The sequence below is a fragment of the Bison bison genome, unplaced genomic scaffold, assembly GCF_000754665.1.
Source record: "Bison bison bison isolate TAMUID 2011002044 unplaced genomic scaffold, Bison_UMD1.0 scf7180017864080, whole genome shotgun sequence".
NCBI lineage: Eukaryota > Metazoa > Chordata > Mammalia > Artiodactyla > Bovidae > Bison > Bison bison.
Window position 1 is genome coordinate 4,936,985 of NW_011494652.1, and position 17,624 is coordinate 4,954,608.

A 17,624-nucleotide genomic window follows, 5' to 3' on the forward strand; every position below is an offset into this window, starting at 1 on the left:
TCTGGCGGACGGGGATGGCCCAGGGTTTGGGTTTCTTCTCTTGGTGCGGGAGGTCCGGGGAAGACAACGGGAGGAGGCGGGGCCGGGTCTCCGGAGGGGGCGGGGCAGGGGTCGAGTCGAGTCTTTGTTGGGGAGAAGGCACTGGAGTTGGGTCGCCAGGGCGGGGGTGGGGGTTCCCAGTTGGGGCAGAGGGGGCCTTTTTATTCTTAAAAGTATTTTGAACGGTGATGCTTCACGGAAGAGAGGTACACAGATTTCCCTCCAAAACCTCGTTACGAGGGACAGTTAGATATATGTATGCCTTTTCCCCACATTTGGATTCTTCTCTTACCTGCCCCCAAACAGGAGTATTTCAAGCTAACCCTGTTACTTAAAATGCGCCTTATTCCACGAGGGACTATGCAATGCATGCTGACAACCGACCCGTTCGCGTGTTACACACAGCTCACACTACTCCTTAAGAGCTAACCTTTCTCCCGCTACTGAAAAAAGAAGGAACGTCTGTGTGAGCATCTTGAAGGTGCCAAGAACTTAGGAGGATTAATCCAAAATGCAGTGCATTGAAACTTTCGCCTCTAACTTCTGAAAATCTCCTTTCTTCTCTTTCAGGCTCTTGTCAGGATGGTGAAGCTGTTCATCGGAAACCTGCCCCGGGAGGCCACAGAGCAGGAGATCCGCTCTCTCTTCGAGCAGTATGGGAAGGTGCTGGAATGTGACATCATTAAGAACTACGGCTTTGTGCACATAGAGGACAAGACGGCGGCCGAGGATGCCATCCGCAACCTGCACCACTACAAGCTGCACGGGGTGAACATCAACGTGGAAGCCAGCAAGAATAAGAGCAAAGCTTCAACCAAGTTGCATGTAGGCAACATCAGTCCTACTTGTACCAACCAAGAGCTCCGGGCCAAGTTTGAGGAGTACGGTCCAGTCATCGAATGTGACATCGTGAAAGATTATGCCTTTGTACACATGGAGCGGGCTGAGGATGCAGTGGAGGCCATCAGGGGCCTTGACAACACAGAGTTTCAAGGTGAACTGCTCTGGGGCCTGGGTGGCAAAACCGAGTGGGGTCTAGGTGTAGACAGAGGCAAGAACACAGGACCATGGGGCTGGCAGGGTGGTGTCTTCCATTCTACTTTAGCTGGAAATAATAGAACGATTGTATGTTTACCATGCTTAAACACAACTTAACTCTTGGAGAAGCAAACACTTCTCCTTTTCAGATTTGCCAAGATGTTTCTCAACAACTTTGTAGAATCACAAACGGTAGGTCACTTTTTTCTGCAAGCGTCATTCATTTGGGTGCTGTTGGAAGTTTAATCTGCAAATGGGAGAAGAGGATAAAGGTCTGTGGCTTACTTGCTGCTTTTGTTAGGATGAGGAAGCCTTATATATTTGAGAGTTTAAATGCATAGGGCTTATACTCCTTACTGCCCTGGGCAATGGGCCCTGATGGGAAAGAACAAAGACATCTTTAAGAATCTCTGTATTATAAATCTGGGTGGTGAATCTGATTTTGGGGGGTTATCTTTTGAGTACTCAAATTTGTTCAGTATGTGATGAACTATATGAGCAGAGTCAAAAACTGTGCTATGTATTCTGCTCCACATACTATTATTTAATCCTAAAGGGAAAAAAGGACATTTCTAAAAATGTTAGGTTGAATGGGAATTACGGTTCTGCCTCTGAGAAGATTCCTATTAGAGTGTCATATCGAATTATTTATATCATTAATAAAAGTACATACGTTGTCATTAGTACTACAGGAGGTTGAAGACTCTCTGGAACTGTGCTGATATGGTAGCCACTAGCCCCGTGTAGCTATTAAGTTGAAATTAAATAAATTTTAAAGTTCCGTTTCTCGGTTGTGCTGCACACATTTCAAGTACTCAGAAGCCATACAGGCTAGTGGTGACTGTATCGGTGCAGATACAGAACATTTACATCATCACAGGAAGTTCTGTCGTACAGCGCTGTTCTACAAGCTTTTTGTTGATAGTGTCATCTTAGACCACATGTTTACATCCACTTTTCAGGTTTATAAATTAAGATCATTTTTTTTCTCTGAGTACCCTTAAAAGGGTTGTAAAGACGTACTTAAGGGTCCTCTACTAAACCTAGAGAACAGAAAAGAAATGGAGAAGAGGAAAAGTTGACCAGAAAAGGGTAAGAAAGTTTGCAGATAGTAGAGATTGCAAATAATACATCAGATATTTCTGGCTTCAGCCAGTGGTGTCCTGGCTTTTAGCTGCTCTTTAAAGCACAGGGCAAAAATTGTAGACTTGCTACCATTTACTTGTCATATGATCTTGGACAAGCGTTTTAACCTCTTTGTGCTTCATTTTCCCCACTTGTAAAATAGAGTTATAATGATCCCTGCCGTACCTCCCTCACAGGACGGTAGTGAGGCTAGAATGAGGCAATAGATGTGAAAGTGCTTTGACAGTAAAGCACTGTGTGATAAAAGGTGAGTGGTGTTCGCAACAACAAATGTTTCTATGATGGTTAGAAGCTTTAAAATGTAATACCTTTCCTCATTTATATTTGGTTTTCTTTTATTATTTTGGAAAGCTGTTGCGCTTCAGATACCTTTAAAAATACCCTGAATTATTTTCATTGGATGAAGGAGGGCATCATGAATGGACAGTGTTGGAGGAAATGGGAGTTCTCTCTTGATAGGTAACAAGCAAAATGTGAAAGAATGCAGTTAAAGTCTGGTACAAACTGCAGCGATGTTCTAGTATAATACTGCTTGTCTTTACCTTTTTAATATGCTATTGAGTAAAAGAATAGGATCAGAAATAGGTATATGGACGTCAGTTAATTGAGAGGGGGTTGGCTTGAAAGAAATGTGTTTTAATACAGTGGGTTTCATTCAGGATGTAATAACACAATGATCCATGAGATTTTTTTAAACGTCATTATTGGGGGGGAAAAAAGTATCCTTTATTTGGTTTTCATGTTCTTAGCCTGGGCCCTCTAGAGAAAGCACCCAACTTTTCGTTATGTTTTACGTACAGACATTTTTATAACCAGCTCTGTTTTTTTTCCAGATGACAAGAGAAAGTTTAGCATTGGATAATAAGTTGCAGTCTTACAGAAAATACAATCTAGATACCAATTTGTCACATTTTTTTCATAAAGCCTTTTTACTCATCTCCTAATAAAGGGGACCTCTTAAGAGTGCCACTTTGGTCATCTTTTGAACCTTTATATGTTAATGGCTGCTACTGAGGCGTCCTGACTTGTACGACTTAAAAAGAAAGGAGCAAAATCTGAGTTTACCTGAGTCTCTGGGGATCTGTTTCCTCCCCATAAACGGCAGTGAACTGAACCGCTACTGACTTAGCAAGCAGTTTGCATTGAAAGACCCTGAAGAAGCTATTCCCAAGTAATAACTCAGGCAGCTGAGCTGGGAAGCTGGTTATATGAGTTTATGTGTTTTGTTTTTAACCAATGTATAAATAAACATTAAATTGGAGTACAGTTGTATATCAAGCTATATCCCTAATCTCTGGGTCCTGTTACTTGGTAGGAGCTCAGCATTGAGGATCTCAGGTTGCCCACCTCTTTCTTTCAAAAGAAAACACTTGTGGGCGGTGGAGGCTGGTTTTCTGGGAAATGTTGGCAACATACCTCAGTAATTTTTTTGGAGATTTCAGAAAATTTTTAAGCTTTTGGCCTCTCCAAGTGTAGCAGAGTAGTAGAATTTAATCTTCTTTCAGTTTTCTTTGCATTAGTTTCTTAAGGTAATAAAGAAGCACAGTATATTTCAATTATCATAAGAATTTTAGGAAATTTAAATTAAATGCCTGGTTACCACCTTTGGAAAGATCATGTGAAAAAAATCTATCACTTCTGTTGTAGATCTTTTTTAAAGAGTTGTTTACCTGAATCCTTTTTACAGCTACTACAGATGTTTATAAACTTCTGAATTCCACTCTAAAAGCAGTGGTGGTGATTGTATGTAGTAATAGAAACATCAAGGGGGAAAAAATCACTGGGTTTTGTTTCTCAAAAAAAATGGACCCATAATCTGTAAAGGACTAAGTTACATATTTTCCTTGAAAATGTACTTCTAGGTCTCTGGATTGGCTGCTTTTTAGATTGGCATGGTTACACTGACTTCAGAATTGAAACAGTTTGTGTCTATCACACAAGTTTAATGTCACCATGCATGTTTGAAAGCCAAGTAGCTTGTAATCCCTCCAGTACAAATTATAGGGAGTTCTACATTTGGGATATAAGTTGGGGCAAAACTCCGTGTGCTTCTGTTCTAAGCACAGTTAGCATTTGACCTGTAATAACTTCTAAGAATGGGAGTATCTGTATCTGAAAATAATGGGATGGCTAAATGCTGCTTTCATATTGAATTGCTGTTTGGTATCTTGCTGACTTATCAGTGTTCATGGTGGGTGCTGCCTCTCTACTAGCAGCTGGAAGTAAAAACCTGAGCACCTTTGTTTCTGCTAAAGAAAGGCTTTTAAGTTTGAGGCAGCAGCTACTAGAAACTGGGGTGGTAGGAATGTTGGACGTCGGGCAGAACTGAGTTTGACTAAAGTGATGTTACCGCACTAACCCGCTCCCCTCTCAGGGTCAGTGCATGGCGCTGTTCTGGCTGCCGTCCTGAATCGGGCTGTTTCCAACAGGATGGTGGAGCACGAGGCCTCCTACCGCATAGCTGCATCCAGAACAAGGTCTGTTATAGAGAGAGCAACCTGCTGATCGCGGAGGGGGGATTTGTCCTGAGCAGCCCTTTAGTGATGCAAAGCCCCAGTTCCTCTCCATCTGTACTGGCTGCTTTTGGCTATGATCTGTAAAGCATTGACTTGATCTCCAAAGTCTTAGGCAGTTTGGCACCAAATGCTGCCAAGAATATGCCTTTTCTCAAACTGCTTTTAAAGACCTCGGATGCTTTCATTAGCAAGGGTCCCTGGGCTTGGTTGTACACAAGCCCGGGCAAAGATTGTTTCTTCTCTTAGCTGTTCCTGTGCTGGTCATTTCCTGCAAGTATGGATGTGGCTTGTTTGTACGGGTGCCCTGAAGCCTTTAGCCCAGTGCTGCATTTTTCTAACAAGTAGACAATTCCCTGTAAAGAACTGTTTACAGGTTTATGTAGTTTACTGCATAACAGGATGAAATGCCAATCATTCCATTATATGAAAACACACTGTCCCTAAGAAACCAGTACCTCTTCAAGAACCATCTCTTGCTGCTGAGAGACCTGGGTAGATGGTTTTCTTTCCACAGCAGGCGTGGATTCACCTTTGCTTAAAAAGCAATGTGGGGGTGGGGTTGAAGTCTGGAAGGTCTTACAGCTAACTCTTAAGAGGTCCTGGAGTTGAAGCAGATGATGCGCCAGGTATGATTTGTGTACCCAGCATAGCCTTCTGGTGACACTTACAAAAACGGCTGGAAGAAACAAGACAGACAGCGTATGCTGTGGTTTTTTAAGCTGCAGTACATGGTTAGGCCTTATGTGGCCCTGAGTACATCAGTGAGAGGTTGGTAAGATGCTTTACTACGCAGACCATAACTGAGGTGGTGTTGGATATTTGATTTGGAAAAATTGTCAGGTTTTGATAATAGTATTGAAAAGTGGAAACTCTCAATTGCTGTGCTGGGGAGAAGAAAGTCTTGGAGACGGAAGTAGGAGGGAATCCCGGTCTACTGGTGTAAGTAGAAAGTATTGACTGGTTTCTGAGGACTCAGATTTTCTAAGTCTCCTCTGTTAAAACTTCAGCTTCTTTTTTGGAGGGGATTGTTGAAATAGGGTTGTAGGAGTGTGTGTTTGTATGTTTGTGTGTCTTTTGCCAACTAGTTGATTTTGGGGAAGACAAGGAAGGTTAATGAGTTATAATAAATCTTCTTACATCTATTTCCTAAAGGCAAACGAATGCACGTGCAGTTGTCCACCAGCCGGCTTCGCACTGCCCCTGGGATGGGAGACCAGAGTGGCTGCTATCGGTGTGGGAAAGAGGGGCACTGGTCCAAAGAGTGTCCAGTAGATCGTTCGGGCCGTGTGGCGGACTTTACTGAGCAGTATAATGAACAGTATGGAGCGGTGCGCACACCTTACACCATGGGCTACGGGGAATCCGTGTATTACAACGACGCATACGGAGCACTTGACTACTATAAGCGTTACCGAGTCCGCTCTTACGAGGCAGTGGCAGCAGCAGCAGCAGCTTCCGCGTACAACTATGCAGAGCAGACCATGTCTCATCTGCCTCAAGTCCAGAACACAGCTGTGACCAGTCACCTCAACTCCACTTCCGTTGATCCCTACGACAGACACCTGTTGCCAAACTCAGGCGCTGCTGCCACCTCGGCTGCTATGGCTGCTGCCGCTGCCACCACTTCCTCCTATTACGGAAGGGACAGGAGCCCCCTGCGTCGTGGTGCAGCTGTACTCCCCACGGTCGGAGAGGGCTACGGTTATGGGCCAGAGAGCGAGCTGTCTCAGGCTTCAGCAGCTGCACGGAATTCTCTGTATGACATGGCCCGGTATGAACGGGAGCAGTATGTGGACCGAGCACGGTACTCAGCCTTTTAAAAACTGGAGGTGAGAGTGGGGTGGGTGTGGTTAAGAGAGTCCACTTAGTTCCCCAGAAAGGAGACCTTGCCACATAGAGGAGGCTAAAGCCACCTGTTTGCTGTCAGGACAGTATCCAAAAGGTAGTCACTGCATTTTAGTCTTAAATATTTCTCTAGGCCAGAGCTTCATTTGGCCTGTTGAGGTCTTCGTTTACAACTCCAACCAACTTGTCCATCCCGGGAAAACAACAACTCAGATTATTAGGATATTGTTCTTTAATCAAATGTAAGCAGATCCAGGTTACAGGAAACATAGTTGAAGAGAACACTTGAGTACTCTTTGCACATACATCGTCCAATGATACAGCGAGGTTTTAAGACACTTCCTTTTATGGAGAAAGGAACCTAAGGCCCAGAGAGGTTAAGTGCTTTGTCTGATGTCATCTGGTGATTGAGAGGTAAAGCCAGAATTCATAGTCAGGCCTACCTGAGTCCAAAACCACTTTCTCTTTCCACCACAAAAGTCACTGTGATGTACGTGGAAGAGTACGGGTTCAGAAGTTAATAATTAATGTCACCAATGAGGATTTAAAGTAACTTCAGATTTCCAGTTTGCTAATAAAACTACTACTTAGCTCATGAGCCTTTATCAGAAAAAACTCTTCTAATATATAAGCCAAATAAAATCCTCTGAGTTTTAGGCATTTAGTTCCAAGACACTTGCTGGAAAGCAATGTTTTGATGCCACTGTCTGCTCTGGATTCCGTGGGTCCCTTCCTTAATAGTAAGCATCTTGTTCTCCATGGGCACTTAGCTGTATTTCTGCATGGCTTATGATGCTACTCTCAAGAGCCTGACACTTCCCATTGCTTCCAGCAAATTTGGGGGATTTTTTTGTTTGAGAACATGTAAAGAGCTAGATTAAACAGGTAATTTTCTGAAGTGTATGAAATCCCATTGATGGTAACCCTGGCAGTTTAATTTTTCCTCCTTCAGGTAATGTAAGCAAAGATGTTGGAATGTCAAGAATAATTGGAGTATCTAGAGATTGATACTTAGTACCTTGAAACTGAGCATCAGCAGAACTGGAGGCCCAGTAGGAAAGTTAAACTGAGTTACCACCGAGTTTCCAGGGTTCTTAACAGACCTCTTTGATGTATGAATAGAAGAAAACCAAGTGACAGGAATTTTCCCTTTTGCTTAGTGAGAAGCAAATGTATGAACCTGTGATGTTATATCCTGTGTGACTGTGACAAGACAGGGATGCGCTGTGACTCCTGTGTAGCAGTGAGTGTCCATGTGCACCAAGTAGATAGTCTTAACAACTAGTGTAGTCTGCCATTCATCTCTTAATGCTGCTGGTCTTCCATGAAGTGAGGATATGCCTCTAGAGTAAGGTGGTGTCTTCTAGATAACTGTACATTTCTCTCAACTGTGTTCCAAAGTTGAACATTAAATAGTATATATTGTGGTCTGTAAAATATTACTAAGGTATGTTTACGTGGTTTTTGACTGCTAGCAGTGGTTGTTCAACTAACCTCTTTTTAGTGATGACTGTTAAAGAAACTTACCTTCCAGGTATGAACCTCATATGGACTGAATAACCCTGAGTTGGTTGCAGTCCCAGGAGCCTGATGTTAATGAGGCTGCCAGGATGAAATACTCCAGAACTGTTGGGGATCCAAATTCGGGTCTCACCCTAGCAGAACTGATTCAAGAACGTCACAACTTTTGAAGTCGATTGGCACAGATCAAGACCAAGATTTGGCCCTTTGTCTGTAATAAGTAGAGGAACTTGGTGTGAGTTAACTTTTTTTTTCCCCCAGCCATTGGTGTCTGGCGTTCCCATCACCAATGGAAGAATTAGAGAATTTAGGATTTCTTCTCTTGTTTTGGTAAGGGAGATTTGGTCAACTAAAGGAACTGCTGTAACTGTGACTCTAAATCTGTGACAGTGTGATAATGCAGGTGTGTTGGAGGATGAATGAACCACTCCTTGAAACCCTTTATGATTGTCACTTCTGAAAACGTGTTTATATGAAAGATTAAAATGAGACATATTTAGAATAGTATAACTGACCATATTTGAGACCTAGCATCTTCTGATTTTTTGAAACCAAAAATTAAATTATGGTTCTTGGTATCTGTATGCCCTTGGTTTCAGTGACAGTAGTTTTACCTAAAAGATGGGTAAACAAATGAGAAAGATACATTCCTCACCAATACAGCAGTCGTCCAGACAGATTGCTTCTTGTTCTGTATATAAGTAGACTCCTATATATAGCCATAGTAGAAAGGTAATTACATGAGATGTAACTTTGACCCAGTCTGACTTGGTTTTGTTTTGTTCTGTTCTTTTTCCCCCTGGAATACAGGACGGGACCAGGGCCCTTGTACTCGGAGCCAAGCTGCTCTCCAGGCATTGTGTAAGCCTCTTGTGTTGTGCTCTCTTTCAGGTAGGATAATTGCGGACTGAACCCTCGGGCTGCGGTCATATATGAGAACTTGCTCCGCGCGGTCCCCTTTGCCGGGATGTTTCCATTGCTTCATGTTTCAGTAAACAAAGGAGTTTGTGACCAACTATGTTTTCTTTCTTAATTTAATTCTTCTACATTCACTTTTCTCTCCTCCTGGTACTAGTCTCTGTAGCCTTTCTGTTCCTCTCGTTCCCAGCCTCTGAGCAGCCCTAGGTAAGGATTATGTTGGCGTCCCCTTTCTCCTGTACAGTGGGATCCCTCTTATCTTGCTTTCCTTAGGAGTTGACCCCTTCTCCCTGTCTACCTGCAACATCTCCTTTCCCTTCCACGTAGAGGCAAGCAACCTTTTACTCTTCTCTGTTAGCTCTGGACTCTTAACACTGAAGCTAATCTTCTGAAATTGCTAGGACCATTGGGGTTTTGGTTGTTGTTTTGTTTGTTTTGTTTTGTTTTATGTCTGACCTGTGATCGTGGTACAGCAGTAGCTGAAATTTAGCCTTGTTTTACTCCACTTCTCCCACTTTTTTTTTTTTATATATATATTTTGACAAATAAACGTTTCTAACACTTAAGTATCTTTTTGTATTTGTATGACTTAATTTACCACAAATGTCTTCTGGTTCTTTCTCAGTTGTGCTCAAACTACAAACTTCAGTGGAAGAACAGAAATCTGAAATTTACATGAAAAGTATTTAGTGAGATAAGTACTACAGCCTCAGCACTGAGTGGAGATGAATTAGCCAGCATCTTGAGACATTAGTAAGTATGCTACACCTAGAGGTCAGGCTCCTCCTCTGTAAATAACCAGTGCTGCTTTTTCCCGTTCATACACCAGCAAACCCAGGTTAGTAGTGATAAAAGCCCCACAGGAGAACCCTGTGTCAGGAAAAGGTTGAGTCAGAACAGGGACCTGTCATATTGACTCAGTTTGACTTCACAGTATATGTTCATTTAAATTCACAATTTAAACTAGAATTAGACTTTGGCTAAAATGAATAAAATAGTTATGATGATGTGGGGATATTTATATATATGGCGTCTTAGCCAGTGGGACACTAGGGAAGTCACAACATAGCAACTTAACATGTCTTGATTCCGTATCACTGGCAGAAAAAGCCAGAAAAAAATGATTCAGTACAGTTCTACATCAGCACTGTCCAGTACAACTTTTGGCATTGTTGAACGTGTTCTATATCTGTGGTCCAATTTATAGCTACTAGATACATGTGGCTATTAAAAGTACTTGAAACGTGCCCAGTAAAGCTTAGAAACTGAAGTCTTTAAATTAGCTTCGTGTGACTAGTGGTTACTGTACTGCACAGCACAGTCTAACCTGAAGGACGGACCTCCCGGGGGTCCAGTGGTTAAACCGCCATCCCTGTACTGCGGGGGACTCAGGTTTGATCCCTGGTTGGGGAACTAAGTTCCTGCATGCTGCATGTTGTGGCCAAAAAAATTAATTTAAAAAAAAAGGTAAAGGAGAAAAAGCCTTGAAGAATCATATAAAATAGTTTTCCCCTAGAAAATCCTTTCACTCTCCCCAAAACAGATGACACTGGAAAGGGGTTAGTTTTCAGACAACATAAGAGGACTGTTGAAACAGGTTTATTTCTAAACCTCAGTTTAAAAACTCCATGTGGGGGTACATAATTCCTTTTATCCACCAAGACCAAATTCTCATTATAGACCATTTTAAAGTGCCACAAGGCATCTCACACTAAAAGTTCCTGAACTGATTCATCAGTGATTTGAATTCCAAACCAGGATTTTGATGAATGAGATGTGATTTTCGCTGTAAGCACTGCAGAGGGACGAGTACAGGGTACTTTGAAAACGTAAATAGTGGCTGACTTTAGGGGCTGGGTGGAGCGGGGCAACTGCTATTCCAAGTTGAGGAAACCGCATATGTAAAGGCCCCTGATCAGCAAAAGTGTGGTAACCATTAGGAAGCAAAGTCTATACAACAGAAATCTGAAGAGGTAAGTTCCAGCACAGTTACAAGCGCCTTATGGGCTATGTTAAGGAATTTCATCTTTAACTGGAAACTGGAGAAGGAAATAGCGTCCCAATCCACTATTCTTGCCTGGGAAATCCAAGGACAGAGGAGCCTGGTGGGCTACAGTGCGTAGGGCCACAAGAGAGACGTAGTGACTAAAGAACAACAACAATGACTAATGATAGTGAGCACCTTTTCTTGTACTTACGGACCATTTGTATATTTTTTCAATGAAATGTCTGGTTCAAGTCTGCATATTTTTAAAAAATGAGTTGTGAAAACCACCCAAATGTTTGTCAACTGATGAATGAATAAGTACAATGTGATAACATCTGTATAACCCATTAATTATCTAATAACAGAATGAAGTACTAATATATGCTACAACATGGATAATGCTGAAAACCTAATTGAAAGACACCAGACACACAAGGACCACATGCTGCCTGATGCTGTGCACATGAGACGTCCAGAATACGTAGATCTACAGGGACAGTGACAGGCGCTCAGTCACGTCTGGCTCTTTGTGACCCCATGGACTATATGGTCCATGGAATTCTCCAGACCAGAGTACTGCAATGGGTAGCCTTTCCCCTCTCTAGGGGATCTTCCCAACCCAGGCCTCCCACGTTGTGGACAAATTCTTCACCAACTGAGCCACAAGGGAAACCCAAGAATGCTGGAGTGGGTAGGGTAGCCTTTCCCTCAGGGGCTCTTCTGACCCAGGAATCGAACTGGGGTCTCCTGCATTGCAGGCAGATTCTTTACCAACTGAGATATCAGGGAAGCCCACTCATCTACTTACCATCACAGGGATAGTAAGTATATGAGTGGTTGCCTAGGCCTAGAGAAGGGTGTGTGTTGGGGGTGGCGGGGGGGACAGGGGGTTGGGGGTAGACAACCAAAATGAGCAAGATTTCTTTTTGGAGTAATGTACATGTGCTCTAGAATAAATTGAGGATGGATGTACAGCTTTGTGAATATACTAAGAGCCACTGAATTATTATTAAATGGGTGAATTGGGAACTTCAGAGCACATGCAATTCAGAGGATACGGGTTTGATCCCTGGTCAGGGAACTAAGATTCCCCCAAGTCCTAAAGCAACTGAGCCCATGGTGCTGCAACTGCTGAGCCCACTCAGTACTACTAGAAAGTGTGTGCACCACAATGAAAGCCTCTGCATAATGCAACGAAGATCCGGCATGCTGCAACCAAGACCTCATGAAGCCAAGTAAATATTTTTTAAATGGGTAAATTGTACGGCATGTGAATTACATCTCAATAAAGCTGTTAGACGTGAAAAAAAATTGTGTATAGTCATAGTTGCAAACATTCAAATATTAAAGGCTGGCTAAGGAGAAAAAAATCTGGAAGCTATAAAAGGGCTTTAAGTTTGAGGATAATAGGATCAGATTCATTTTTCATGAAAGATCACTATGACTGGACAGGAATAAAAGGGAGTAGCATTATACTTCAGTGTTCACAACAGCATTATCTACAGTTATTATACCAAGGTATGGAAGCAACCTGTGTCCATCAACAGATGAATGGACAAAGATGATGTGTGGAGTGTGTGTGTGTGTAGATGGTGGTATTCCTATAACACTACTCTGCCATAAAAAAACAGATTTTGCCATTTGCAGCAACATAGATGAACTTTATGACTAAGTGAGGCCTTCCCTAGTGGCTCAGAAAATGAATCTGCCTGCAATGCAGGGAACCTGGGTTCAATCCCTGGATCAGGAGAAAGATCCCCTGGAGAAAAAAATGGCTACCCACTCCAGTATTCTTGCCTGGAGAATTCCATGGACAGAGGAGCCTGGTGAGAGTCGGACACAACAGTGACTAACACTTTCACTTCACTGTCATGCTAAGTGAAATAAGAAAACAAATACTGTATGATATCACTTACATGTTGAATCTAAAACTACAACTGAGTGACTAAAATAAGAAGACTTATATAGAAAAGCCAACTGGTGGTTACCAGTGGGGAGACAGAAGCTGGAGGGGCAGCACAGGGGTAGGGGGAAAAAAGTTACAGGATTATATGAAATTGTGTGACTCTCTTGAAAACTGTAAAGCACTACAGAATTTAAAGAATCATCCAAAATTTTAAATATTTTTTAAAAGTTTAAAAGAGAATAGTGAGATTTGCCTGGTACATGATAGAGGTCTCTCACCTAATCATGAAGCCAACAGAGTTCATGTTTTGTTTTAAAGGAAGAAAAAGTACTTCACAGAAAAATAACCACACATACACAATTCCAGGGCACAGGGTTTAACTCCCTGAGGATGACTGGTCAAGCCTTTGCCACGGATGGGCTGTGCCTCTCCACTCTACCACCACCGAGCACCTGCTCCAGGCCAGGCCCTACCTAAAGGCTGTACACCAGGCACTGCTGAGTGCTGAGGGGCAAGGGAGATGAGGTCAGTCTCAGAGATCTTAGAAGAAAGTATGACTACAACGGTAATTGCTATAAGAAATGTAACAGCACTGTAAGAGTTCAGAGAAGAATTATTTGTGCAATTCTACCAACAAAACTGACTCATCTCACACGTTAGCAAAGTAATGCTCAAAATTCTCCAAGTGAGACTTCAACAGAACGTGAACCGAGAACTTCCAGATGTTCAAACTGGGTTTAGAAAAGGCAGAGGAACCAAAGATCAAATTGCCAGCGTCCATTGGATCATTGAAAAAGAAAGAGAGTTCCAGAAAAACAAAGCCTTTGGGTGGATCACAACAAACTGGAAAATTCAAGAGATGGGAGTACCAGACTACATTACCTGACTACTGAGAAATTTGTATGCAGGTCAAGAAGCAACAAACCAGACGTGGAACAATGGACTGGTTCCAAATTGGGAAAAGAATATGTCAAGACTGTATACTGTCACCCTGCTTATTTAACTTACATGCAGAGTACATCATGCAAAATGCTGGGCTGGATGAAGCACAAGCTGGAATCAAGATTGCCAGGAGAAATATCAATTACCTGATACACAGATGACATCTGATACACAGATGATACCACCTTATGGCAGAAAGCAAAGAGGACTAAAGAGTGTTGTGATGAAAGTGAAAGGAGAGTGAAAAAGCTGGCTTAAAACTCAACATTCAAAAAACAAAGATCATGGCATCCAGTCCCATCACTTCATGGCAAATAGATGGGGAAACAATAGAAAGAATGACAGACTATTTTCCTGGGCTCCAAAATCACTACAGATGGTAATTGCAGCCATGAAATTAAAAGATGCTTGCTCCTTGGAAGAAAAGCTATGACCAACCTAGACAGCATATTCAAAAGCTGAGACATTACTTTGCTGACAAATGCCATCTAGTCAAAGCTATGGTTTTTCCAGTGGTAACGTATGTATGTGAGAGTTGGACCATAAAGAGAGCTGAGCACCAAAGAATTGAATCTTTTGAACTGTGGTGTTGAAGACTCTTGAGAGTCCCTTGGACTACAAGGAGATCAAACCAGTCAGTCCTAAAGGAAATCAGTCCTGAATATTCATTGGAAGTACTGATGCTGAAGCTGAAGCTCCAATAGTTTGGTCACCTGATGCGAAGAACTGACTCTGAAAAAGACCCTGATGCTGGGAAAGATTGAAGGCAGGAGGAGAGGGGGACGACAGAGGATGAGACAGCTGGATGACATCACCGACTCAATGGACATGAGTTTGAGCAAGCTCCAGGAGTTGGTGATGGACAGGGAAGCCTGGCATGCTGCAGTTCATGGGGTTGCAAAGAGTTGGACATAACCGAGCAACTCAACTGACTGACCAAAACTCTACAGCTTATTTTTTGTGCTTTTTTTTTTTTTTTTTGAATAGTACATAGAGTTTTTGTTTTGTTTTGTTTTGTTTTTTTTGCATTGATTGATTTTATTTTTAAACTTTACATAATTGTATTAGTTTTGCCAAATATCAAAATGAATCCGCCACAGGTGCTTTAAGATTAAAACTTTAAGAATATTTCTTTCCTTTGAAATGAAAATATACTCATCAGGAGTCCACAAAGTGAGTGAAATGTTTGTGAGGGATGAAGGCCGAGAACATGTCCCTAACCCAGTTTGGAGAAAAGAAAAAGGAAGGATAATACCCAAGGCCTTCCGTTTCCATAAATTTCTTCCTGAGCAGTCAGCTATCTGAGGTGGAGTTTCTAGGCACCACTCAAGCAAGGCCCAGCCATAACAGCAGCACCTTAAGGTACTTCAAGTACAAGGCAAAAGAACCCCAGCCTAACTGAAATACTACAGCAGGAGAAAAGCATGCAGATTCCCCTCAGATGGTGTCTCAGAACCCCCTGGGTTTTATTCCTAGGGTGGTGGGGGAGATAAACTATTGAGCCACAGCTCCAATTTAGCAAAAGCTTAGACTTCTGCAGCCCAAGCCCCGCCTTTCAGGCCTGGGGCAGACTCAGATCTACCATTTCCTCTAATTTCTGGCCACACAATGAAGTTAGTGTGGCATAAAAGATGTAAGGTCCTCTGGGGACTCAAGGCACTGCTCAGAGGTTGTCCAAGGGTAGGAAAAGGTTTCCTGGCTGCAAAGTAGCCCAGAAAAGGGAAGGAACTAGCCTAAGATTGGCCTCATGGCCTTTGGCTCACAAATCTGGGCCTCAGAGATGAAGTGTCTCTGGGACATTTGGGAGGAAGAAGATAAAAATACATTCCTAGGAAGAGTTGTCAGTTTTGTCAGAAGAATCCATCTCAAGGCTTTCTTAAGGTCAGGGCTATTTCTATTGCCAAGAGAACTGAAGAGCAAGAAATTACAGTTCAGTCCCAGGAACCCACAAAGGAAGAGGGAACGGTCCGGCAGGATGATTTCAAATAGTAGTATCTTAGATTTGCAGATCCTTTGAGGATCCAGGCCAAATTTAAACTGCACAGTGGCCCAGGTTTAATGACTCATCCATCATCTGTGCTAATCCACAAGAACTCAATGAGGTAGTAATCAAAGCAAGTACGGTTTAAAAAGGGGCTTCTTTGGTAGCTCAGTTATTTGATAAAGAACCTGCCTGTAAGGCAAGAGCCATAGGAAACTCAGGTTCGATCCCTGGGTCAGATCCCCTGGAAGAGGGCATGGCAACCCACCCCAATATCCCTGCCTGGAGAATCCTATGGACAGTGGAGATTGGCGGGTCACAGTCCATAGTGTTGCAAAGAACTGAAGCGACTTAGCACACACACCATGTATGCAGGGTTTAAAAAGGCTAAATAGGACTTCCCTGGTGGTCCAGTGGATAACAGTCCATCTGCCAATGTAGGAGACATGGGTTTGGTCCCTGGTCAGGGAAGATCCCACATGCTGAGGGGCAACCAACCTGTGTACCACAACTACCAAAGCCCAGGTGCCCAGAGCCCGTGTTCCCCAACAAGAGAAGCCACCACGGTGAGGAGGCCTGGGCACAGGACAGCAGCCCCCACTTGCTGCGACTAGAAAGCCCTCACACAGCAGTGAAGACCCAGTGCAGCCAAAACTCAATAAAATAAAAACACCCGCCCCACAGACACACAACAGTGAGGAAAAAGACCCCCAACTCCTACTTCTTGTTCACCACGGGAGAAAGCCAAAGAAAGCAGCTACCGAAATGAAGAGGAACAGCTGGCAAAGGCACCAGCAGCCCTAAGGCCAGACGCGAGATCTACCCTGCATGGAATGGGTGTGGTGAGGGGGCAAGTTCCCTCTGCACTGGGCAAGGTGAACTAACTTCCAGTGACCGTGGCCCTGCCCACCCTTGGCTCTGGTGTCCTAGAGGAAGGACAGGGGCTATGAGAATTAGGAAAATGAGTGGTTAGGGGAAAAGACCCTCCCCACCCTAAGTGCCATTATATTTCCTCCAAGTTGGGGCACAGCCGGTACGCTTCAGTGGCCATGTTTGTGAATCATGTGTCCACGTTTGCGCCTCTCCATAGGGACACAATGAGGCATTTGTGCCAATATCCTTAGCAGAGCAACTGGCCAACAATCCAGAGACCAGGCCACCACTGCCACAGGCCCCCTTCCACCCCTCACCTGGAACCACACCGTACTGGACAAGGTGAACCAAGTTCAAGACGGGCAAGTGCAGGGCTGGCCAGAAGAGGCTCAAAGGTCTGGACGCTGCAGCAAAGACAGAACCTTGAGTGCAACTGAGAAAGGAGCTCACAGTGCCACAGGTCTCAGGACAGACTGACCAGACTAAAGGTTGAAATTCATGCTCCAGAGCTGGGTTGCCAGAACTTAAATCCATGCTCTTTCTATAGTCCTAGACTTGCTACTTAACCTCTCTGAGACTGCTGCCTCATAATAAGCTTCCTCTTAAAGAGCTGTCTGGAGTAAATGCAAAGCCCTCAATTGGTTATCATCACAGAGAACTGTGATGTGTACAAGCAAAAGAGACGTTCCACCCTATCCATGAAGGGAGCTAGAGGGAGAGCAGTCATCACTTCCTCTTCAGTCTTAAGGGATTCCAGCTCCCCTTTTCTTGCCCAGCTGTGGAATGCTGGGCACCCAGCATGGCACCCAGACGTGGAACCCAGACACAAACCTGCTCAAGCTCTGCCCCGAGGGTTCATCAGGTCTCAAAGCTAAAGGGCTTTCCTAAGTTATCAGTTTCACTGTTTGTCTT

The 17,624-nt window shown here is 43.4% G+C and overlaps 1 protein-coding gene across 10 annotated transcripts; it reads left to right on the top strand.

The window, feature by feature from the left end:
- Positions 1 to 440: 440 nt before the first annotated feature.
- Positions 441 to 9,589, top strand: RBM4B (RNA binding motif protein 4B). Of its 10 annotated transcripts, none has more exons than XR_825093.1 (4): positions 471 to 1,033; positions 5,892 to 6,156; positions 6,351 to 6,568; positions 8,119 to 9,589. XR_825093.1 is itself a non-coding variant. In XM_010837730.1 (3 exons), exons 1-2 carry the CDS (start codon positions 622 to 624, stop codon positions 6,557 to 6,559), a joined length of 1,080 nt encoding a protein of 359 aa, XP_010836032.1. In that variant the 5' UTR covers positions 441 to 621; the 3' UTR covers positions 6,560 to 6,568; positions 8,119 to 9,589. The 10 variants fall into 10 exon arrangements, 5 of the variants coding, with proteins under 5 accessions (XP_010836032.1, XP_010836031.1, XP_010836033.1 ...); XR_825094.1 differs by having other exon boundaries at positions 8,997 to 9,589; XR_825095.1 differs by adding an exon at positions 4,598 to 4,700 and having other exon boundaries at positions 474 to 1,033; positions 5,892 to 6,568; positions 8,997 to 9,589.
- Positions 9,590 to 17,624: the final 8,035 nt, after the last annotated feature.

Excerpts from the sequence above, each read along its gene's own strand:
- RBM4B (XM_010837730.1), top strand. The coding sequence starts at position 622 with ATGGTGAAGCTGTTCATCGGAAACCTGCCCCGGGAGGCCACAGAGCAG. Across the intron at positions 1,034-5,891 it reads TGACAACACAGAGTTTCAAG|GCAAACGAATGCACGTGCAG; the intron begins GTGAACTGCTCT and ends TATTTCCTAAAG.